The following is a 25,817-nucleotide window of genomic DNA, read 5'->3' as shown; positions in this document are numbered from 1 at the left end:
CTCTGGGTTGTGACTTTGGAAAATAGGAAATTTAACTGTGCAGAAATCAAAAGCGATCGCAATCTGATTCTGAAGGGCTGACATTATAGCTTAATTTTTTAAAGTTATGTATATTATCTGTCATAAAATGTCATGATACATGTTGGTCCACAGCTAAATATTCTGTTTTTAAAACTTCACGTTAAAAGGAGGAAAGCATTGTAAGATTAATCTCCCTTCTGTCAGAATGATAGAACTCACCACAACAAAAAAATGTAAACACAAAATCTCATTTATTTTTGTCTGAAGCACAAAGGAGTTCACTCAGCACATGAACAGTAAGCAAATCACACAAATATTGAGTAAAAATGTCCCCATGAATACACACATATATATTCTTAAAAGCAGCAATCAGGAGCTTAACAACCATGGAAGGTGGTTTTCAATAGAGAATGCTTTCTGACAGGCTCTTGAGTAGGAAGTGGACAGGTAAGTCAATGCCATGCAATATCTGTGACTCAAGTCACTTGAACCCCGTGGACTCTGAAAGCCATCTTGGAATTTATACTGACGTCCATCACTGGCCTGTTCAACTTTTGCATTTCAGTAAATTCGGATCAGATTTACAAACTAACCCCTCAGCCCTCAATCTCTCACCTTTGGGGCTGTGGGAGGGAAAGGACGGGTGTGAAAACATGCATGGGGACCAATGCTAGGGCTTGCCAACAGTGTCCCTTCCTTCATCTTTGCACTTGTTTCCACACTTTTCCTTTAGAGACACTGAAAAGGGTTGGGGTCCAAAATCATACCTAAAGGGGCTAGGTAGACCTGAAGTTGCAAATATCTCTTCAAAAATTCATAACAATCCATGTAATCTGAAAATTATTTCAAGACGTTGCCATGACACAATTCTTCGTCTAACTTATAAAATTCCGAACACTCCTTTCAGACATGTGAATGTGTCCAGAAGCATCATCAACTTTAAAAAAATGGACAAAAATGAAAAGATGTCCCGGAGGCTACTTACTACACAAGCCTCCACTTCTGGAGATCTTTTAGGTATAGCACAAGGTAGAACTGATCCAACGTGCCTTCCAGCTTGCCTTGAAAGCCTTCCATATGTCTAGTTCTGAGGTGAAAAGATTAAAAATAGGAAGAGTCTGGAAGGGAGTGAAGATTCAAAATACATTGCTGGATCTCACATCCATTATGTTTCCTCTCTGACATCTCAGCTTTAGTTGCCAACAGGGATTTCAAGGGCACAGTTCAAAATCAGCTGAGCGTAACAGGAGTGTTTCCAACTACTTTCCTCCCTTCACCATGCAGAATTCTCACGGAAGTGAAAAAGAGATTCAGTGGGCTTCAATTGTCACAATAATAACTCAGAAAGATCTCCTCCTGCCATGAAGGGAGCTAGTTCAAGATACTCTCTTGGATTCTAGAGCCCTTGACAATTAAATCAGAGAAGGAGCTTATGAAGGGAGCAGGGTCTCAGTCTCAGGTTATGATTATGAGGACAACCTCTCGGGCCCTAGTCCCATGTTTCATTCCCTTTTGGAAATTCAGTGCACCTTAGCTGCTCGGCCTGCTTTTGTGTTCTGTTGTAAAAAGTACCTTTGAAATGTGTGCTAGTCACCACTATTGAATCAGTTTTTACCTGCTAATGTGTATGCCACTAAAAGTACCATAAAACCTGAGGCAAACGGTGCCGGGTGAGGTGAGGGGGCTGATAAGAAGTCTCAATTAATTCTTTCTTTCCTGTCAGAGAGCAAAATATTCAAACATAAAGTGACAAACCGTGTTGGGTTGAAATACCGCCTGTCCACAATTCAGAAAGTTAAGCCGCATGAGGCAAAGCCAAGGTTTCAAAGTGTAGAGCATTTGGCCACATGTATGGCCAATGCCTGTAGCGCTGCGAAAAGCATATGCGACGCTCGGAACACGGCACTTGGAGAAACCAAACACGTAAGTTGTAAGTGATGCAGGGAGATCAAACTACATGTAAACATGTCAACACATTCTATTTTTACTAGAAAAGATAGTAGGGTCTTAACATCCTACTGGGCTACATTTAATGTTCGACAAATCGGTGGTATAGATCCATTCTACTTGTCGCTGATGCTGCGCTTACTTATATACACCGTGTATGAATCCTTAGTCTAAATGAAAACTGATGGTCAACGTCAAAATGTACATCTTTAAGGAAGGTACAAGCGTAGGATCTTGCAAACGCTGGGGATAGCCGCTGCCTATTAGTGGATTTTGCGTGTCTCATCCAAATTCTTAAGCCCGCCCCTGTGGGTTAGACACCAGGTAATCATGTTCCTTTGGCAGAGACTAGGAGGCAGAGCAGGAAACACTCAGTCAACACTACAGAGAAACGGGGAGAAAACTGGCGGGGCCTTGTTGACATAGCTCGGGAATTAGGAATTCTGGAAATACAGAGATTGACACCGGAAACTGAATTTACTGAGTTACTTTATATCCCACAACACAAACTCTGTCGTTGTTGTTGTTTTAAAATAAGATCAAATTGTGAGTCGACAGTACTCAAATAGGAAAAGTTGTTAAAAAGAATAAAAATAAGATCAGTAGGTGTTGTGTACACAAAATCAATTATAAAAGTGTTTCCACCGGGAAAACAAAAACAAAAAACAAAAAGGAGGCAAATCAAATTACTGCTGATTTAGCATAACTATGTGAGAACAAAGTATAGTACAAGAGGAATTTGGTCTTAGTTCGGTAAATATGGAGTTAGCTATATGATACCACATAAAGTTCTCTCTCTAAAGTAAATAATAAAGAGTCACACTTAAGCTCTAGGCATGAGTGTTACGATATATTAAGAAAATCTATTCCTTTTCCACATTGGTTTATAGTATTTGGAATTAAACGAGAAAAATGTAGTATTTAAGTGACATTCACATCAATACTTCTTAAGCGTTTATCATAAAGTCAATTTGTTTTTAATTATAGGGTATGGGAAACCACACTGTAAGAGTTGGGAGGCATAACAATACTTTTTGCTTTGTTTCATGTTCCTAGATGTCTAGTACAGATTAAGTCCTATTAATATAACTATTATGTGGGACATCTACATAGTTTTCATTATCCTAAAATTCTGATGTCCTGAAAATTATTTGAAGTAAAAAGTCAATAGGACAAAATTGAAACACAGAGTACTTTCGATAAGCAGGATTTAAAGATTTGTAACAATATTTTTAGTTGAATTTGTCCTTCATTTCAAAGTTCTAACAGATTGATATCCGAGTATGAAATTTTCAGCAACTGTGGCATTACTCTTGGAGAGAATACGTCATTGCAGTGGAACCCTTCCTTTTAGTACTGACGGATCCTTGACATCCAGCACTTACCCCAGTTTAGGAAGACCAGTCTACACAACAGTGTGGAGTATGGAATGCGTTTCTCTTCTAATCACACGGAAGCAATAATAGCATCACATAGTTATACTTTAAGGTGATTCTGAAGTACACAAAAATATCACTATTTATGCCATATAGTTATATGAATAATATTCCTAAGAGACTTTAAATCTTTAATACCCAACCTCTGTCGAACACTTTGAAGCACAGAACTGTATTAAGAAAGCATGTGGCATCCAGTTTCTGACATTTCATGCCCAAAGAAGGCAAAGCACAACAATAACATCTCTGAAATGCAAATTCCATTAAGTGCAAATTTCCAGAACACAAGGTCAATCTAGAAACACATTTTAAAATTCAACAAGTTCTCTTCTGAAATTAATATGCTCAGCATTTAATTTTCAAACATAATCTGAATTGATTTTCCAATGTTTGCTCATAGTCTAACTTTTTCTCCCTCATAAAAATATATCCACTGTTTCATTCTCCATTTCTGATTTTCACATTTATTAGCTCAAAGTATCTAACCTTATAGGAGTATCTTTTCTCTCCACATTTCCAAATATGGAGTGATTCCACTTAAATCTCATAGTAAGAACACCATCAGGAAGAACATTCCCTTATGTTTGAGCTTAAAGTAAATCCGAACAGCTCAAAAGGGAGAAATTTTGAATCCTCCCAAACAGAGTTGAGAATTAACGCAACTTCCTTCAAATGATTTGTCAAGTGAATACTGTAACTAGACACAGAAAGAGATAGTCATCCCAAGAACAAGATACTATTTTTTGACTTTCTAACTCCGCCCGGGCACAAGGGAGACGCAGAACCACGTGATCCCAGAGCTGGTAGAGGCCAAGGGTCTTACACTGAGCTTGAAAAGGGTACCACCTGCTTTCCGCCCACGTAAACTTCTTCAATATTTCGGTCGTCTCCTGAAAGAAAAATGAGAGAATCACTCATCAAGGGCTTTTATGTCTGGAGTATTCTAATTGCCACTGGGCGGGTGTTAGAAACAAATACCACTTCTATGAGAGAAAACGCACAAAGGTGCCTTTTTTCTCTCAGATTGTTTCTTATCTGGACAAGGGGACATGGCCAAGGGAAGGTGTTGCCTCGAATTTGAGGATTAGGGTTGGAATTCTGCATCTAAGGCAGAAATCACAGAAAGTTGGGTCCGCTCCCTTTCAGCTGGAGTGGTTTGCATTTCCAGCACCAACTGTAAAGGAAATACTATCTTTACACCTCAGAATCATACTCTGGGTGGTGAGGTGGAAGGCCTGCAGGAAGTGAGCTTAAGAAATAGCACCTGCGTCTCTCCCATCTCAGGTTTATGCAGGACTCAGAGCTCAGTGGACCAAGTGGAGGCAGGGTAGAGCCTTCGGTACTCTTTATTTCTCTCTCTCAGTGAACGGAATGGAATGTGAGTACATTAAAACAAAACAAAACAAAACAAAACACAAAAAACCACACGCAGTGAGACTCCACCACAAACATCACAAATACGACATGGTAGGGTAGCCTTGGCGGGGGGGGGGGGGGGGGGGCGGACAGAGCGAACGTAGGAGGAAGAGACAGGATGGCCCCTCCCCTGGGCCTGCCTGCCATGCCTCAGCTTTGGGTTTATCTCGCAGAGAGGCATGTGCATTTCAAATAGTGCCTTTAAATAGTGTGCCCTAAATGGGCTTGATGCTGAGAAATGTTAAAATAAAATAATAAACCAAATAAAATGGTCACGCATAGGGTTTAGCCTGTGGTGCCACAAATATAGGGAGCCATACCCAAGAAAGAGACAAGCAAAGATTTTATTTCCCACAGAGACATATATCCACCTACCTACATAGAGGAACTTCTGGATAACAGCCTAAAATACAAAATAGAATAATAATAAGAAAAAAAATTCTGTGCATTTAGGAAAGTAAATTCATAGCCAATAGCGGTTGGCAAAGCACAGACATAGAAATGTATTTCTCAATGGCAAAATCTACTCTATTAGTGAAAAAGAAATGGTCTTTTGCTTACAAAATAATCCTGGCTATTAACAAATGTTTATCCATTATGTAAAAGTTCTTGGCATGTGATATTGAAATCTTCAGAGAAAAGTGTTACATAAATTAAAGAAATTAATTTAATAAAATAATTCAAATATTTTAAGAGGTGTATAAGAAAAGTGGGTGAATGGGACTCAGCCCTATTCCCACAAATTTACTTTAATGAAGGAGTAAAAGAATAAATAAGTAATATAAAAATAACAAATGGTACCACCTTCAAGCAATCTGGCAACTTTCTTCTAAAAACCTTGACAAGTTATATATAATGTCCTGTTTACTCTCACCAGTGTATCCATTTATAAGTAGTAGTGATGAGGAGAACAAATGCAAAAGAAATGTAGACAAAGTTAAATTTCCCTAGAACTTGCAGCCCATTGACAAATACTTGAGACAGGCAGAGTAGGACATTCCTCAAGGAACTCAAAACTGCTTTGATGTTAACACTTTGCTAGAGGTAAAATGCAACCTTCCTTGACAATAGCCACGACTTCCAGGATCCTATGAGTCTTCTTTAACATGTGAAAATACCTTCTAGAAACACCCTTGCCCACCACCACCACTTAAAAGTATATAATCAATTGTTCCTCACAATTCCAGAGCAGCTCTTCCTGCCCAAGGGTCCTGTCTCCGTGCTTAAATAAAAACATCTTTTTGCACCAAAAACATCTCAAGAATTCTTTCCTGATCATTCGCTCCCAGCCCTCATCACATCAGTAATAGTTAATTACTTTCTAGAAAAACTCAGTTTTATAAAGAGTTGTTAGGAACAACCAGTTTAGACATAGAAAAAAATATTTTAAAATAAGAGGAACAAGGTAATAAAACTCATTTTCTTATAAAGTTAAGAAAATCAAGGTAGCATTGTGGTCAAGAGGCCAGACTCTGGAAGTCAGAAAGTCCTGGGCTGGAATCCAAACTGTATCTACTAACTACTAATTACTAGCCAGGAGTCCTTAGGTAAATCACTTAACTTCCATTAGGCCTCACTGCCCATGTGAGCAACGAGAGATATTAATAGCATTTGCGTGTCATTAAGAGTCATTCTAATGGTTAATCAAAAAGGATGCATGGAAGTACTTAATCCCATACTACCTAGCACATAGCAAGTGATCAATAAGGAATAGTATATTGTGGCTCCTTGTAGTCAAATACATTCAAATATACAAATATCTTCAAGATACCAATTTCTGTCAGTACCATTATTCACATTGCATTGGCAAATGATAAACAGTTGAAAAGGATCTAGCGTCCCTTTTAAGATCCTCCTGCATTCCATGAAAAGTTTCAGTTTCTATCCTTTTTTCTATAGGGAAGATATTGTGACTACTTCATGAAATCTATGCCTTCTGATGAAATTTATTTTACTTACTTCCGACGGATCACCAAAAAAATCCCCAGAAAACAAGTCAATGGGAGAGTCAGACGCTTTGGGGTTGATCAGGAGGGCATCAAATTCCTTGCCCACTTCAAAGTTTCCAATCTCTTTTTCCAGCCCCAGGGCTACAGGTCGGAATAAATTAATAAACAGTCAGTCTTTGGAGCCATCAGGTGGTGAAAATGTCCCAGTTTGCAAGGACAGAATCTGCCAACATATCACTAGAAAAAGTTAGTATCTTAGTGTGAAGCAGAAAAGCTCTCTCATTCCAAGCGGTCCTAAAACTTTGACATACAGAAAGCAGAATAAGGACAGAGAAAGCAAAATCTAAGAATCAAGACAGTTCCCCTCATCACCACGATCTATGATTCGGATGGCGTCGGTCTATCTCAGCTCTGTCAGTGCATTTCACAGTCCAGCTGGTCTATGATTTCCATTCATCCCTCAAACAAACATGACAATTGACATAATATCTTTCTTCTTCTTCCCTCTCCTTCTCCCCTCACATTCCAGCTCTTTTCCTTGCCCTTTTTGTTCCATGAAACAGCTGACTGGATCTATTTTCATGGCAGTGAAATGAACCTCGAGTCAATAAAAAAATAAGTATCCTTTTACATATTTGCGAATGCAGGCATATCCATCATAAGTTCCTCGGTTTACATCCTGTGACTGGAGAAAATTCGCTTCTGAAAGTAAATAGATCCCCATAACTCAAGAGTCCCAACACTTTTGAAAGCAGACTGATTTCTCTGTACCCTCAAGGGCTTTCTGGTTGCCAGGGAAGAATGGTTTTCTAAAATAGGCATGGGTCAATAACATCTATTGACTTGATCCATCGCAAAGCTAGAATTCATGTTCCATGAATACTGGATGTCAAGGAAGAACATCTGTCACTTATGATTTAGTTTCAGAAGATGGGAGTGGTTGGCTTTCCTAGTCAATAAAGGTATTAAGTCTAAAGCTCCTTAAAGGCTGTAATTTAAGTGTGCACTGAGGTGCCAAATGGAAGCATGCGTAAAAGGAAGGCCAACTGGAGGGCAGCGTTATGTACTTGAATGTTTACATGTGTTGGTTGTATTCTGTCACAGGCAGGACAGAGTCCAATGTGAAAATACTGGATTACGTATCTCTGTCAGACAATATCTGGTACATTATATTTCTACATATGGATATCCAGTAGTCTTTTGGCAATTGTCTAAGTACCGATGTAGAAATCCTACTTGTTCTTAAAAGATTATTTAAAGGGCAATTCCTTTATTCTCAGAAAAGAAAAAGAGTGTGTAGCTAAAGAATTCTTTTAGGAAGACAGGGGTGTAAAAAGAATTAGAAAAGGTTAAAGGCAGTTAGGTGACTTCTACTAATTATGTGGGGAAGGACCAAATGTAATAGAAAATCAGCGGAAGTTCTCTCCTCCTTTACCAATGACAGTCTACTTCTTTTTGCCTTTGACAAAGAAGTATAACAAATATGAGTTTTTAATGACCGTATTCAACATAAAATGGTTGTGTGTTTAATAGGCCAGAGAACCGGCTTCATTTGCCAGTGTAATGGTATATATAAACTAACTGAGCTAATCATTAGAAGCTGGAAAGTCAGGCATGAACTAACCAAAAAAGACACGATTGCTTTCGTAAATTTGTAAATTGGTCTAAATTCAGATTATTGCAGAGAGGCCCAGCAGGGCTGGTAAGCAATTCAGATACGTTTCAGGAAATGCAGTTTTGCAGCCTTGGAGCAAACGTCTCTGCGAGGGTGATTTATGCACATCCTGATCTTGAGAGTGAATGTAAAGGCTGTGGCAAGCTGGGAAGACGCCACAGTTTAAACAGGGAACTGTTCATCTCATTTCCCTCATAGTGTCATAGAGGCACAAGCTAAGGAGAAGAAATTTCATCACAGGAAGATCAGTGGCCCAGAAAATAGATTTAAACGCTATACAGCCAAGACAGAAAAGGATTTGGTAAGCACCCCATACCAGCTTGATCACATACAGGATCCTGATGAAGCACCTCACAGAGAGTCTAGAATAAAAAAAGCACCATTTAAGTACAATCCATTCGCACCCCGAAAATAAGATGGTAGGCCAGCTACTCAAACTCAGATGCACAAACGGACTGGGGGTCGGGGTGGGGAGTGTCACACCTGTTTTTAAAAATGGGCGATTTAAAACTTGGAACCTTAGAAAACGAAATCATTAGGAAAATGCCAAGAGCATGACCTCTACTTGTGTTTTGTTTTTTTCAGTGTTCTTTATGGCGTTCATCATAGCCCCAAACATTCAAAGAAGAGCCAGGAAGTTCTCTTCCCAGGATACTCTCAGCTACTATCATCCTGCATTTCTAAGACTTATAGAGGAAGGTATCACAGTGCAAGGGTAAGAACCTGCGCTCTGGCATCAGACGATCTGGATTCAAACCATGGCGCTCTGTGCCTTGATGGTTGTGTGTGCCTCATTCAGGTATCTCACTGGTAAGGTGGAATTCGTCGCAGTGGTTATAAGGATTGAGGAACGACATAGTAAAGCATGCTGCATACTGCCTGTCATCTGGTGAGAGTTCAGTAGCTCTTGGCTATTATTTTTACTATTATTGTTATCATCACTCAGGCCAACAGAGAGCATGTTACTTGACTCTGGGAAAAAAAAACTGCTTATTTTAAAGAACTCACATGTGACCATTGCAAATATCCAGCAAAGCAAAATTAATATAATTGTGTGCCGAGCATGTCTTCTGTCAAAGACAGGGGGCTTGCTGAAGAAATGACATCTCCGCCACATATCTGAACCTTAAGTCGCTAAATTTGGGATATGTAATATGAGATACGACAGTCATGAGTATGGGATGCCTGCTGATGCGACCCTCCTGTGCCTTCACGTTGCTTGCAAGGGCACAGATCGGCATGGTTGTATACTGTTCAAGAAAGAAAGAAAATGGTCATTACCTTGACTGCCTCCAAGAGTAGCTAGTCTGAAGGCCTCTTTGAGGCTGAGGCTTTTCTCATTTATCTTATTAATTAAAAGTATATTGGAAACCATCACTGCTCTTCTGATTGCATCAAGCATGGAAGATGAATAACCACCGGCCACATCTACGGTAGACAAAATAAAGCCAAAGCAGTCACTTCATGAGATAAATGGAATATGAGGTATATGGAGTACGAGGTATATGAGGTTGGGTTTTTGGTTTTAGTGACTGATATTCAGTCTGCAATATACTTCAAAGAAAAGATCTTACCTAAACACAGAATAGGTATACAGTAACATTTAAAATCATTGAAAACCTGCAATTAGCATCAAACGGATACCTGTATTCCTTTCTTAGGGTTGCCACAACAAATTACCACAAATGTGGTGGCTTGAAGTAGCAGACGTGTATTCTCTCAGAGTTTTGGAGGGCAGAAGTCTTCAATCAAACTGTCGGCGGGGCCACGATCCCTACAGAGGTTCTAGGGGAGAATCTCTCTTTGCTGCTTCAGTTTCTGGTGTCTCCTGCCGTTCCATGGCTTGTGGCAATATAGCTACAATATGTGCCTCTGCTTCAAATGGCCTACTTCCCTCTGTCTTTACATGTTGCTCATTTTCTCTTATAAGAACATTCATCATTGGATTTGGGGCCCACCTTAACTCAGAATGACTTCATCTTGGGATCCTTACCTTAATTACATCTGCAAAGACCTTTTTCCAAACAAGGTCACATTTACATGTTCCAGTAGACATCTTTTTCGCGGGGGGGGGGGGGGGGGGGGGGGGCGGGCAGGAACGCACAATTCAACCCAGTACAATGCTCAAACGGTTAATAAAGTTAAGGGAAGAAACTCTTATCTCTGAATATTCCCTGAAGCCTCACAGAAGTATGCCTGCATAGTTACGAAGGTAATTTGGGTAACATGAGATTTAAAACAGACTCATGCTCTTATGCCCTAAAAATCTCATCCTAAGTCTATTCTAATACAGATGAGAACTTTGGGCATTAAAAAGCTACCTCTTTATGATAATTTTTCAGGGATAGCTTTTAAAATGAACTTAGACATTCTGGAAAATTAGTGTAATAAACGAACAGTGCTGATGTAAACAGCTTTATATGTTGGTTGGCATCATCATCAGGTGAGGAATGTGATTTTTAGTGATTTAAATAAAGTCTCTAACCATAATTAAGTTGAAATACTACGTTTGACAAGAACAAATGTAGAAGTTATTAAATGCATTTGCGTAAATAAATGCCAAGTAAATAAATTAGCATGTTTTATTAAAGGAAAAGTACATCTATAACTAATAAAATACCTTTTATATTTTAAGGGTTCCTTCTGCATTTCCAGGTAGACAAACTTAATTCTCAGTGTCTACATATACTTCAAAAGTGGAAAGTAATAGCCTATTAAGTAATAATCTCTAGTCTGCAGTTCACTTCTATGTGCAACTGTCTTCTATGTCCTTAGATAACATGTATAGAATTTTTTTTTAGAAATTTTTTTCTTTTAGCAGATGAACACTACCAAAAGATCATCCACTTCTTTGGCAAGTTTTATTACATCTACCTAAGTTATTAGTTCATTTTAATGAAGAAGATATGATATATATGTGTGTATATATATATATGTGTGTGTGTGTATATATATACATATACGTTTATATACATACACACACACACACACATATATATATATATATATACTACACAGGCATATTACACAGGAATATTATTCAGCCATAAAAAATAATGAAATCTTGCCGCTTGCAACAACATGGATGGAGCTAAACAGTATTATGCTAAGCAAAATAAGTCAGTCAGAGAAAGACAAATACCATATGATTTCATTCACATGTAGAATTTAAGAAACAAAACAAGCAAAGTGAAAAAAAATAAGAAAAAGAGAGACAAACCAAGAAACAGACTCTTAATTATACAGAACAAACAGATGGCTGTTAGAGGGGAGAGGGGTGAAGGCATGGGTTAAATAGGTGATGAGGATTAAGGAGTATACTTGTCATGATGAGCACGGGGTGATGTATGGGAGTGTTGAATTATTCTATTGCACACCTGAAACGAATATAACACTGTTAACTAACTGGAATTAAAATAAAAACTTAAATTTAAGAAAAGTTATTTGCCCATTTTAGTAACAATCCATTAAATCTTCATTTTACCATAGCTTCAAACTAGAAAAATTTCAGATAAGATTCAGAAATAACGTACTTTTAACTTTGAAAAACATTGTCTGCTTACTTTTTATTGCTAGAACCAAGCAAACGTTAAGTGTAAATGCAGAATAAAAACGCTATCACCATAAGGTATGGAAACATGTAAAGACTGAATATATATTTCAAAATGCAGCTGACCTTTGAACAACACGTGATATGTAGATTTTTTAAATAGAGTACAGTATCGTAAATACATTTTCTCTTCCTTATGATTTTCTTAGTAACATTTTCTATTCTCTAGCTTACTTTAGTATAAGAATACAGTACATAATGCATATAACATACAAAATATGTGCCAACTGACTGTTTATGTTTTGGGTAAGGCTTCCAGTCAACAGTAGGCTATTAACAGTTAAGTTTTGGGAGAGTCAAACTATACACAGATTTTCGACTATGCATGGGGTCAGCATCCCCAACCCCCACATTGTTTAAGGGTCAACTGTATGTGGACAAAGACTGAAAGGAACAAAAACAAAAGCAACGCCATTAGGATGGTATTAACATGGAAGATTTGACTAATGCAGTTAAAAAAAACCAGGTTTTATGAAATACGACAGAAAGTAGTATTTTCTTCAATATCTAATAAAAGCTAACAATATAGAAAGAATAAGGGCAGATTAGAAAACAGTGCTATGCAATTCACTGAGAAAATTTTGAGAGCTGTCTTATTATGTTGCTGAGGATCCTATATTCTTCAGTTGTTATGTTAGTAAAGTACCAATAGGAACCATACTGTGCCGAAGAAAGAATGAATGGACCCTGGTATTTAGTCTGGACTATTGGTGTAAGAGTCAAGCTTTTCTTCTGGGAATTTCTGTCCAGAGTAACAAATTTCCTGATCCCTAAGATACCCAGTGAGCTCAGTGGTTTCCCCCTGCCCCCCACCACCTCCCGGCAACACATTTAATGAAGGTAAAATCCCTATTTTATCATATCACAAGAGGCAGCGTGACGGGGTGGAGAAAGAATGAGCTTTACATTTTACTGACCTGGTTTTAAACTGTGGATCTGGGGCTTTATTGTTTTATAGACCTTTGGTTGGTACCTTATGAACCTCAGTTTTCTCAGAAAATTAAAATAACATGACCTACCTTAACAGTTGCTGAGAAAATCCAATTAAATAGCATAAGTGGAAAGGAATAAGGACTAAAGGATGGAAACTACATGGGAGAACTGGAGGGGGCAAAAAGAATGCATTTTTGCAGAAAATGGATTCCCAAACCCCCAAGTCCCTCTACCATCACAATAAGGAACAACGCTATCCTTTGCCAGTCAACACAAAGGACATTATTTACAAGAAGACACTGAAGAAACCATACAAGAGTAAAAACTTGAGCCAAAGGGCAATGGGAAGGTAAAAGCACATGATTAGATATGTGCGTGTGCATTTTGTTTCATTCATTCATTTATTGACCGTCATTTACTGAGCACCTTCTATGTGCTTGATCTATTTAAGCACTCATAAGTAAAAGTTATGGGCTCCACATGAGCCAACTACCTGGCGAAGGAGAAGGAAAAGAGACACATGAACAAACAAATATTAAGTATAGATAACATTCAGCTAATAATAAAGAAAATGGACAGGGAAAACCCATTTAGCCAGGACAGTCAAGAAAAGACCTCTTTAAGGCAATGATATTTAGACTAGGACAGGAGTGAGAACTCAGCCATATAAAGAGTGACATAAAGGGCATTCCAGGCAGAGGAACAGAATGCACAAGTTCTTTTGGTAGAAGGGAGTGTGACTTCGTAGAGTGGTTTAAAACATAGCCAGTGTAGGGAACGGGGAGAAGTGAGAGACAAGGCTGGGAGCTGGACGGGTGTCAAACCATGCAGACAGAGCTTTGTGTGCCTTGGCATGAGGTTTCCCTATTCAAAACCCCACTGAAGGGTGTAAGCAGGAGGAGGTAAAATGGTCTGATTTTCACTGTAATTCTTTTGAAAAGAGAAGACTGAATTAGAAGGGCCCGGGATGAATGGGAGACCAATTAGGAAGCTAGTGCAGGAGTTTAGGCAAGAAACCATGGCAACCTCAGGTGGCCGTGGCTGATCTGGGGAAAGGGGGTGGACTCGGCAGATATTAGAGTCGTGGGTTGGATGAGTACAGTGTAGATTACAGAATACACCTCACTCAGGGTGTGTTTGTTTGGCTGCAGCGAGAGGAAGAAGAGAAAACTCAGACGCAGGAAAGTGTGTACATGGGGACATTTGGTGTGAGGAAGAGGAGGGAAGGATTTCCGATTGTTTCTATTTTCTCAATGACATGAGAGAAGGGTAAAGAAGTCAGGAGGGTAAGAGTTGGAGTAGAAAGTTTAGGGCAAACAAATAAGAAAAGGCCGTCTTGGAATACGGGGATGCATGCGTATTTAGAGCAACGTGATTGTCTGTTTGGGTAGTGCTGAGGGCCATTTGGAATTTGAGAGCAAAATTTAAAATGAAACCCCACCGGAGAATTTTTTTCCCAGCAACTTCCAGATGCTCAGCTGCAGACGCTGAGAAGGGGAATCGTTGGGAGAACCAAGGAGGTTCACGTTTTGCTAAGTGAGTACAAAGAAAATGAAAAGGACACGAGAGTTTCCAAGGAAATGATTATAGCAATGTATTCTGGCATCTAAGCTGGGTAAATTAGGAGTGGAAAATGGATTTGAGAAAGCACGGAATCAGTGGCTTGGCATTTACAAGTTGGTCAAAGAACTATTGCTTTGGGAGTAATGGAACAAGTAAGATAGAAAGTCAGGAGATTGTCATTAGGAGGTGGGACCCTGGGGGCGCCCAGGTGGCTCAGTCGGTTAAGCCTCTGACTTCAGCTCAGGTCATGACCTCGGGGTTCACTAGTTCAAGCATCACGTCGGGCTCTGTGCTGACAGCTCAGAGCCTGGAGCCTGCTTCACATTCTAAGCGTCTCTCTCTCTTTCTCTCTGCCACCCCGACACACACTCTCTCTCTCTCTCTCAAAAATAAACATTTAAAAAAAAAGAAAGTAAGTAGGACCCTGGTTCCATGTATGTTGTTTGTTTTAATGAAGTCGTAGGTCTTGTTGACGTAAACCTTGTTCCACATTTTTTTCCCTTCAGATTACTGTTTTTTTTTTTTTTTACTATGTCCCTTTATTCTAAGATGAGAAATTTTACATACTTAGAATTTTGTTCCCACTTGCCAAATACATCGTTCTGTTAACCTTACACAGAAACCACAATTTCTTGGTTTCTGTTAACAAAATCAGAAAATAGAAGAAATTTTAGTATTTGGAAAGTTTTTTCTTGCAGAGCATGTACCGCTTTCAAAGTTTGTGACGAAAGATTAAAGATGTTCAAATGACGTAAGGGATATATAATACCAAACCTCAAGGACCTGGCACTCAGTATCAAAAGTAAAATATTCAGGTCCCAGGAACCTCTTCCCAACCAGACGGAGACTCTTCTTGATTTACTGATTTGCCATTTTAATTTTTTTAATGTTTATATTTGTTGCCGTTGTTTACTGACTTTATTTTTTAGAGCAGTTTAAGGTTCACAGCCTGATAACTTTTTTATAAGATATTACTTTTCACACTGTGCACATTCTATTAAGATACACTTTTGATTTTTGCTTTTGTTTTTTAAACTCTTTTACAATTTTTTAAATCTTATTTCTGTTTTAACTGACTTAGCCTTCGCTGATATCCTATTATAATATCACTTCCTTGATCCTGGCCCTTTATTTCGCCTCATAACTCATTTAATGCTGTAGATTTTCAAGTAGTTTTTCCAAAGCGTTCATGGGGAGAATATTTTCCAAAACTTTGTACATCTGAGAATTCTGTTGCCTTCACAGGAGAATCTCGTCCAATATAATATTCTTGAGTAACAACTATTTGGCTCCAAACTCTTTCTTTCTCTTGGTATTTTTCATGCCAAACTGGTTTTTAATTGTTTTAGTGATAACTACTTTTTTTCCCTGCCTCACTGTTTTAAGACTTTTTTGTTTCCTTTTTCTTTGCAACTCCAATATTTTGCCACAATGTGTTATGATTTAGCCTGGAATAGGGTAAGTTCTTTGAATATGATACACAGTTCTTTCTTAAGCTTAAGGAGAAGACTTAGCCTTCAAAACTTCTATTATATTTGTTCTGGATCCTGCTGTGCTGGTGCAATGCTGTCCTGCGTTCCACGTGGGTCATCCTCAAACACCCCCTTTGATCTTTGGCCAACTTTGCTCTTGACATCACTGATTTAATTTTCTGCAACAATAGTTCTACTTCGCATAGCTTCCTACGTGGTTAGTTTATTTGCTATTTTTAAACTGAAGTATAATTAAGATATCATAAAATGCACAGAAGGCAGGGGTCCAGTTCGATGAATGCTGACGACTGTACATGGCCACTGAAGTACCTTTCAGAAAAACAAGATATTAAACATTTCCATTGCTCCGGCAAGCTCTCTCGCCGCCCTTTCCAGTCAATTTCTGCCTCCGGCCCCAATCCTTGGCAACCGCTTTCTGATTTCTATCAACACCAGGTAAGCTCTATTGGTCCCTAGGTTTCATGCATATGGGGACATGCAGTGTGTGCTCTTCTGTGTCTGGCTTTTTTCATTTAACAAAATATTTTTTAGATTGACCCTTGTTTTGCATACATCAGTGGGTCGTTCTTTCCTGAATGCTGAGTAGCACTCCATTGTAGGAATATGCTTCAGTTGGCTTATCCATTCTCCTGTCGGCAGGTGTCTAGATTGTTTCCAGTGTGGGGCTGTTATAAACACAGCTGGTATACACGTCCGTGTACTCCTCTTTCCATAAACACACATGTTCATTTCTCTAGGGTAAATACCCCAAAATGGAATTACCAGGTCATATGCAGATGCATATTTAACTTTATAAGCAACTGCCAGTTTTCCAGTTTTCCAAAGTGGTTGTAAAACTTACTGTCCCTCCAGCCGCAGGTGATTGTCTAGTGCGTCTCATTCTTCCCGCCCTCCCCCCACCTCCGGTTTTCTTCTTTCATTTAAACACGTTCCCTTTCCATCACAACTTGTGGTCTTTTCAAAGCACCATGTCTTCTTGTACTCCAAGGATGACGGCAATTTTCTGAAACTTTCTTCTGGATCCTGAAGTAGGTCATTTTCTGAGATAAGCTCATCTTCTCATCCTTTGGAATACTACTTTCTCTTGGTTTGCAATGTTTTTGTTAAGCTTCATGTGAGTTTCTCCTATCTCATAGGTGAACAAGCCCAGATCTGTCTCCACTCATGATAGACAGGGTGAACAAAGTACTTTTGGACCTGCTGTCTCTCTACAGTATGAGGTTAAATGACGTTCTGGAGCCTCCAGGGGACAGACAGGTTGTTATATAAAGGGCATATTCAGAAAAGGGCGGAATGTAGAGGAGATATTTCAACAGAAACTATGTAAAATGCAATAGCATTCTCCAAATGCATAAATGAATATATCATATTTAATCAAATCTTTGGTCAATACACCAACATTGATTTTTCCTTTAAACCAGTCTTTGTTGACTGGTGCAATGTGCCAAGAATGTGCTAAGCACTTCGCATGCATTTTTTTTTTAATTTAAGCTTCAAAACAAGCTTATAAGGTACACATAGCTATAACTGTTATCGTAATTACAAAATGAAGTCTTAGAAAATTCAGGTAATTGGCTCAAAGTCTTACAGCTAATAAGTGACAGTTTTACCTAAAGGCTTTATGCATTGCTATACAACCCAAAGTCAAGAACTAGAAGTCATGTGATGAATTTTTTAAAGTTTTTATTTATTTATTTTGAGAACGAGAGAGAGAGAGAGAGCGCGTGCGCACAAGTAGGGTATGGGCAGAGAGAGGGAGACAGAATCCCAAGCAAGCTCCACACTGTCAGTGCAGAGTCCGAGGGGGAGCTCAAACACTTGAACCGTGAGATCATGACCTGAGTGGAGATCAAGAGTCGGACAATTAACCAACCGAACACCCCAGGCACCCCTGAAAGTCATATGACGAATTTAAATCATGGAGACCAAAATCCTAGAAAATTGGAAAGCAACACTTACCTGATTTTTGGCTGTCTACAAAATTTGTCATTAACTGACTAGCGTGTAACAAAAATTCTTGGCCATGTTTTTCTTATTCATTAAAGCTCTTCTGTGAAGGTAAAATCACCACCTTAACACCTGTGACTCTACCCAAGTATTGCCACAGTCTCAGTGATTGAAGCCTTAAATTAGAATAAAAAAAAAATCTTAATTCTTTTGATTCATGTAAAATTGGGGGAGAAAATCTAACATAGCACACATCTTTAAAAATATTAATAATTCGGGGCGCCTGGGTGGCGCAGTCGGTTAAGCGTCCGACTTCAGCCAGGTCACGATCTCGCGGTCCGTGAGTTCGAGCCCCGCGTCGGGCTCTGGGCTGATGGCTCGGAGCCTGGAGCCTGTTTCCCATTCTGTGTCTCCCTCTCTCTCTGCCCCTCCCCCGTTCATGCTCTGTCTCTTTCTGTCCCAAAAATGAATAAACGTTGAAAAAAAAAAATTAAAAAAAAAAAAAAAAATATTAATAATTCATTTTGTATTATTGTATATCTTACCAACATTGCTGGTATGAAATTGACTGAAACAGCGGTGCCTGGTTGGCTCAGTCGGTTAAGCGTCTGACTCTTTTTTCAGCTCAGGTCATGATCTCAAGGTTGGTGGGATCGAGCCCTGCCTCAGGCTCTGTGCTGACAGTGCAGGGCCTGCTTGGGATTCTCCCTCTGTTTCTCCTCTCTCTACCCCTCCCCCCACTCACACTCATTCACATGCTCTCTCAAAAATAAATAAATAAGCATTAAAAAAAAAAGGAATGGAAAATAAATCCTTGTGCCCCACACCCATTTAAAAATTTTTTTAGTTTATTCACACACAGTAATAAAAGGTTCACGGCAGATATGCCTAGACATTCGGCCTGTCTCATATTTCCAAAGTGAGAAGCACTGCACATACTCAGGAAAAACAATTAAAATGTGCTGCGAACAAAAAAAGATATCTCTAATTCCTCAGACACCTGGACTGTCCTTCAACACAGCCAACGACAGACTACCTGCGGGAAGTGGAATCTCATTTTGTGAAACACTGCTTAAAAGCAAAACAAGTTCTCAACATACCACCGAGTTCACAATGCTGGCCTCGACAGAATCTGAGCTTACTATGTGGCAAGGTCAAATAATTTTCTGTTGAGACGGTATTTGCGATGACATAGTTATTAAAAACTGAAACCGTACAAACCCAAACCATCAAAACCTAGCCAGAAGGACAAAACAAAAGGGGAAGAAAAATCAAGGAGCTTTAAAAAAAAAAACAACAAAAAAACCTTTAAAACACCTTAGAAGGACTTACCCTTTATCACCCAACCTCTGAACAGGAAGAAAGGATAATGGCCTTCAGGAGGTTAGTATCATCAAAACCCCTTCTTACTGCTTCCAACCTTACCATTTTATCAGCTCGAGACAGTACTAGCAGATAATAAAACTATTTTTTAATACATTTTTTTAATGTTTATTTTATTTACTTTTGAGACAGAGAGCAAGACGGAGCGTGAGCAGGGGAGGGGCAGGGAGAGAGGGAGACACAGAATCCGAAGCAGGCTCCAGGCTCTGAGCTGTCAGCACAGAACCCCACGTGGGGCTCAAACTCATGAACTGCGAGATCATGACCTGAGCAGAAATCAGATGCTTAATTGACTGAGCCACCCAGGCATCCCATAAAACTTTTTTTTTTTTTCTTAACATAGAACTGTTACCTGAAAATTAGTCACATCAGAAAGTTACGCACTTACTCAACCACTTTGCTTAGGTCCAAATAGCGAACTACTGACCTGTACCGAGCCCTATTTTCACTTTGTGTTTCATGACTTCAAGGACATTGAGAAAGCCGCTGCTGAGCCTGTAGAGAGAGGAGAGAGTCAGGACAAGGAGACCCACATGCTTTCAACAAAGAAAGGACACCAACAGTGCTGATGGTGATTTCACTACACTTGGTTCCTGTCACATCGGCTCTCATGTTGGTACAAACTCATTAGCCACATCAGATCACCTGAGTCCCGGAGGAACACACAATCATAAAGGATCTTTAATCCTTGGGTTGAGGTTAATCTCAGGAGGGTACCAAGCAGGAAGAAGCAGAAGGGAAAGCAGGGGAATCATTTGTAAGGAGAAATAAATGAAGCAATTCGACCTTGCAGTTGGTGCAAAAGTCTTATTGGTCTTCAGTGTTTTTTGTTTGTTTGTTTTGGTTTGTTTTTAACCAACTCGTCCTTCTATGTGAAGACGCACAAATTATAAAGCATCACCTCTCTTCTCCGTCTGGAAAAATTTGTTGCCCTGAATGAGTCGGGACTTGCAAGGCCAGAGAAAGGGGATACCACCGGAAAAGGGGGTGCAGGCTGATGCGTCGGGGCCTGGCAGTTCACAGGCTGCCGCTGAGAACCGCAGAAACTAGGAGAGAAGGGTCTAGGATGAATTCCAGACGTGATGCATTGCGCAGACTCAGAAATTTTAAAAGACGCTGTGTTCTTCGCGTGCATACTCCGCACAAAGTGTCCTCTTTCGAGTGCCCTTTCTGTCCCCTAAGGCTCGGGGGAATGTCTGTGTGCCTCCCTGGTCCCTGTCCCAATCAGATAGGCCCCTAGAAGAGGGACACTAAAGACATGACTGAGAAAACGGAGGTCTTTAGGCTGCTAACTCACACCCCAAATGCTCACCAGCTACCGACCGATTACCGCCTACTTACGATAAGTTAGAATTGGGGCAGTGTGAGAGCGCCGCTCCCCGCTCCCTGAACACCTTGAGTTCCTCGGCGGAAAGGTAGCAGCCGTGCGCCATCACTGTCTGGAGAGAAGAGTACCCCACGTGGAGTTTACCACTTAACAATGTTTGGTGAGTCTTCACTCACAGCGAGACGTTACAGGTACACGCAGCTGCTGCGGCTGGCCTCGTCCCCACAAGAACATTTATGATCACTCATATGGATAAAATCCCTGTGTACCAGGTACCCCCTCAAAAGAGGCCCGTATGAACATGGGATCACACGAGGCTCAGCAAGTTTTGTGGCTCTTACCGTTTTCTCTTTTTCATCTGGAAAATAACGAGGGTCCAGGTTACCAGCAGTATAGGATACCCACCCCGCCCAAAGATACTACGATGGCTTCATCGCCACCCTAAGAAAACAGCCACGTTATTTTATTTCCTAACTCTACGTGGGGAGCAACTGGTGGGGCCGTGCTTGTTCCCATCCTGATCAGAACTTTCTAGAAGTGAGCTTTCCTTTGCCAGCACATGGAAGCTGTGGGGGTAATCCTGGAAACCGTCGTTCTTTATTTCTGCTCCTAGTAAAACATACGCACGACGCTCTTGACACATAAAACCATATAATCTTTGTTCATCTATTTGTCTTTTTTTTTTTTTCAACGTTTATTTATTTTTTGGGGGACAGAGAGAGACAGAGCATGAACGGGGGAGGGGCAGAGAGAGAGGGAGACACAGAATCGGAAACAGGCTCCAGGCTCTGAGCCATCAGCCCAGAGCCCCACGCGGGGCTCGAACTCACGGACCGCGAGATCGCGACCTGGCTGAAGTCGGACGCTTAACCGACTGCGCCACCCAGGCGCCCCTTCTGTCTTTTTTTTTTTAATTGAAGTATAGTTTACACGACCAAATAAGCTTTGTTTTATCACCCATATTCACATTTTCACAAAAATTAGGAAACGTGATGTCTTATAAGCGTTAACGTGGAAGGTAAAATGGATCAAAGAAGGTGGGCGGTGTGCACACAGGAGAATTTTCTGTTCAGTCCTGGTAATAATTTGTGGGTTTTCCTGAATGAGACTTGCCTCTTTCTTATGGCATATATCCATACAGACACATAGAATGGAATATTACTCAGCTATAACAAAGGATGAGATCATGCCATCTGTGACACCATGGATGGACCTAGAGAGTATTATGCAAAGTGAAATATGCCAGACAGAGAAAGACAAATACCAGAGGATTTCACTCATGTGTGGAATCTAAAACAAAGAAAAATGAATAAGCAAACAAACAGAAGCAGAAGCAGACCTGCAAACACAGGAAATGAATGGAGGGTTGCCAGAGAGGAAGGTAGGCGGGGAGGGAGAGAATGGGTGAAGGGGAGTGGGAGACACAGGCTTCCAGTTCTGGAAGAAGTCATGGAAATAAAAGGCACAGCACAGGGCATATAGTCAATATATATAGGTACTATAACGGCATTGTGTGGTGACAGGGGGTAGCGACACTTGTGGTGAGCACAACACAACATAGAGCAAAGTTGAATCACTACATTGTATACCTGAAATTAATGTAACATTGGGTGTCGACTATACTCAAATTTTTAAAAATTAAAATAAAAAAAAAACGGCTTTACTCGTTCAAAATTCTTTTCCCCTCAGTACAAAACCCGTTTTCAAACAGCTTTCTCTTTGGGGAGGCACGGTTCCGTGACCACAGAATTAATAAAATAAAATTTTCCCAAGCTCTATGCAAATAAAATTAACATGCAGCTAGAAGGTTAATTTATTAATCACATGGAAATAGATGTAGAGAAGGATGAAAATTACAATGTAGCATTTAAAGCCCTATGTAAGGGATTAATCTTTCAGATTAGTCATATTCAGCCCTCTGTTCACATAAGTCCAGAAGAACTGATTTGCTGCAGTACTTAAACTCTCCATGCACTTTGTACAATTCATTGAAGGCCAAGGCTAAAGGGTATACTGTGGAATGAAGTCTCTCCTCACTATATTAATCTAAATTAATGTAAAATTATTTAATTATGAAAGTAATATCACTCATTTTTTTAAAGCAATAGCAGAGTGTTTAAAAAGAGTAAAAAGTCCTTCTGCCTTCTCCCTCAGGAGGATCGCTTTTAACATTCAATGTTTGTATTCCAGATAATTTCTTTCTAACTGAGCATGCAACCCACATAACATCAAGCAATACTGTACAAACATTCTTCCTTGTAAGCCTGGATACATCATTCTTGTGAATGTTGGATAAAATTTTAATTATGAATGTTCTATAATCTAAACAATCCCCCACTGATAGATATTTTCTAACTTTCACATTAATATTCCTATTCATATCCCGTACAGAATGGATCCTTAAAAACGTATCTGCTAACTCAAGGAAATGCGTATTTATATTCTAATGGATACTGACAAAATGTCCTTAGGCCAAACGACCTACCCTCCTTCTAAGAAGCCTTTAGATTTCTTTACTGGGATGAAACTTCAGGTCATTTTTAACTATCTACCCACATATGTGCATGCTCTAGTTTGGGAAATGCACATAGGTTGGAGAAGTCTGGAGATTACTATTGAGATTTTATTTTATTATTATTATTTTTATTTGAGAGAGAGAGAGAGAGAGAGAGAGAGAGAATCTTAAGCAGGCTCCATGCTCAACACAAAGCCCAACATGGGGCTCGATCCCACAACCCCAGGATCATGACCTGAGCCAAAATCAAGAGTCAGAGGCTCAACTGACTGAACCACGTAGGTGCCCCTGAGATCTTAAAATGTAGATAAATATGCCCTGCTGTATACAGGTTATGTCACGATATGCAATGTACCTTATTTGTCAGAAGATTGTTCCTATCATACACATCTGTGTAGTTTTTATAATCGGGAAATAAGTTCTTCACAGCTGCTACTTCACTGGTGTTCTCACTTATGTGGCTCTACAAGAAAAAGAAATAATAGTTTCAATTTTCTAATGTCAAATACCATCAGAAATTATACTTCTTCCCCAAAAGGATAAGGATGGATTCTACTTGCCTATGTAAGACCACGAAGAATGTACAAGTGTTCTATTGAAAGCAATGATACATATCATATATAACAGCTGCATGAAAATTTAACTATGACTATGTCATTACATGCGCATGTTATGTTCTAACCCTAACCCTAAGCCAATGTTATGTTCTTCCAATGAAGTCTTTTCAAATCCCATACTATGTTAGGAACAAATGAAAGTAAAAAGTAGTTGAAAAGGGTCAAGAGCCTAGCTATTGGTGCCAATTTGCTTCTGGGGTTAGCCGTTTAAGATAAGAGTTTAAGGGCCACAAAGGGACAGACAGCATGGTTCCCTCATAAGAAAACTAGAATTTGAACAAGGAGAGCTAAATGTTAGCTCAAGTTCTGAGCCTAATTGTGTGTCTTAGGGTGAGTCAGCTACTTCCTTTGGCCTCCACATTCTCAGCTCTCAAATATGAGGGTTGTGCTAAGTGAGTGATTTTCCAAAAATTCATATAAAAATTCATAGACATCCAATATGTAAAAGGCATCAACAAGTTGCCTTTCAGGAAGAAGCAGGGTTGGGATTTTGGAACCCTGTCGTCATTCTGTCCCCTTTGTCACCTTCCAGAATGAGCTCCTGTGCAGAAAACAGTTTGACAATAACTGAGCTAGACAATCTTGAAGTCACCAAAAAAGAGCCCATAAGAATCCACACGCAATCAAAACAAATGAATCCTGGCCCCCACACCTGCAGAACATCACAAACCCCAAGAGGGCAGAAAGTGTTTTTGAGACACAACACTTGGGTGTAACCACCTCACTCCCTAGCCTAAAACAAAAACCACTCCAGACCAACTGGTGATGAGTACATATAATGGGGGGAAAAAAAACCTCATGAGCAAGTTACCATTTTCAAGAATGGCAATACCATTTCCCTTCTCCGTGAAGTAGAGTGTCAGTCAAATAAATAGAAGAACAAAAGAGCCATGTTCTAAAAATAGAGTATTCCACCTAGAGGGTGAGCTTTATCCTGTCCTTGAGGAAACTTAGACCACTGAAGAAATGCCTGGGCATCTGAAGGGAAAAAAGGACAACCAGATGATTCATGTCATTGTAATAAATTTGAGGAGACGTTAAATGCACACGCACACATACATACATCCCCAGCAAGGACACGCTTGATTTGGCTGTGTCTTCATGGAGCTCAGGACAGACTACCCCCAACTATGGCACTGTGGCATATTGTATTATTTTAAGCCGAAGGAAAATAGCTGAAGTGGGAAGGTCACTCTGACCTTCCTCCACCCTTCTTCCCTGAAACAGGGAAATAAAATAAAACTCTTGTGTGAGGGGTGCCCACCCTATACTTGGAGGGAAGAAGCATCCTTATCTCTGAAGACAAAAGGATGCCTAGAAGAATCCAAACCAAAGATCATATTCCTCCATGACTGTGCTCTCGTCACCCAACCTAGCCTAGAAATGCTCTGGGCTCTTTCTTTGGGTTTTCCTTATTAAGTCTCCTGTATCATGTAAAGCTGAGATTAAATACCTTTGTATGCTTTTCCCTTTTTAATCTGTCTTTGTCAATTTAGTTTTCAGATGTGGCCAGGGACTCTAAGAAGGTTAAGGAAAACTTTTTCCTCCCCTACAATTATGTGGGATTGAATAAAAAATACAAATATCACAGTCCACAAAAAACGGGGGGTAATGAGAAGAGTTGAGAAGCCCTAACAAAAGAAATCTTATTAAAACAAAACAGAACACCTTCCACTCTGATATAGAATCAATGTGTTGTCTCTCTCTTCCCTTGCCCATTGTGATAAGATAGTCAACTCTTAAGAGGGAAAATTGGAGTGCAGTACATGATGAAGCCCGGAGGATGTGTGAAGGGGAGCTTGCAACCCCCAATTTTAACCTAGCTGGAAGCTTTAGAAGGGTTTTATTCCTAAACTGCGACCATTTAATGACAAAGTAAGATATGCTTTTTTTGTTCCTGATTTCAAATTAAGAAACTCAGAACAAAAGGGCTTTTAAATGCATTTTTGCAAGTAGAAATTAGGTTCTTTTTGCTTTTCAAATAA

General features: G+C 39.7%; 1 protein-coding gene across 1 annotated transcript in view; it reads right to left on the bottom strand.

The window, feature by feature from the left end:
• Positions 1-255: 255 nt before the first annotated feature.
• The window catches only part of GDA (guanine deaminase), a 78,680-nt gene continuing 53,118 nt past the window's right edge, over positions 256-25,817 (bottom strand). The window contains exons 8-14 of the mRNA XM_030293679.2: positions 23,571-23,678; positions 20,715-20,812; positions 19,801-19,868; positions 9,726-9,872; positions 6,780-6,910; positions 5,196-5,223; positions 256-4,294 (exon numbers count right to left, since the gene is read on the bottom strand). Of these exons, the coding sequence (XP_030149539.1) occupies positions 4,224-4,294; positions 5,196-5,223; positions 6,780-6,910; positions 9,726-9,872; positions 19,801-19,868; positions 20,715-20,812; positions 23,571-23,678 (651 nt within the window). The 3' untranslated portion in view covers positions 256-4,223. The remainder of the gene's footprint in view (positions 4,295-5,195; positions 5,224-6,779; positions 6,911-9,725; positions 9,873-19,800; positions 19,869-20,714; positions 20,813-23,570; positions 23,679-25,817) is intronic.

This window comes from Lynx canadensis, chromosome D4 (genome assembly GCF_007474595.2).
Source record: "Lynx canadensis isolate LIC74 chromosome D4, mLynCan4.pri.v2, whole genome shotgun sequence".
Taxonomy (NCBI): Eukaryota; Metazoa; Chordata; class Mammalia; order Carnivora; family Felidae; genus Lynx; species Lynx canadensis.
Note: the sequence above shows the minus strand (reverse complement) of the source record. Positions and strands in the feature narration are given on the sequence as shown.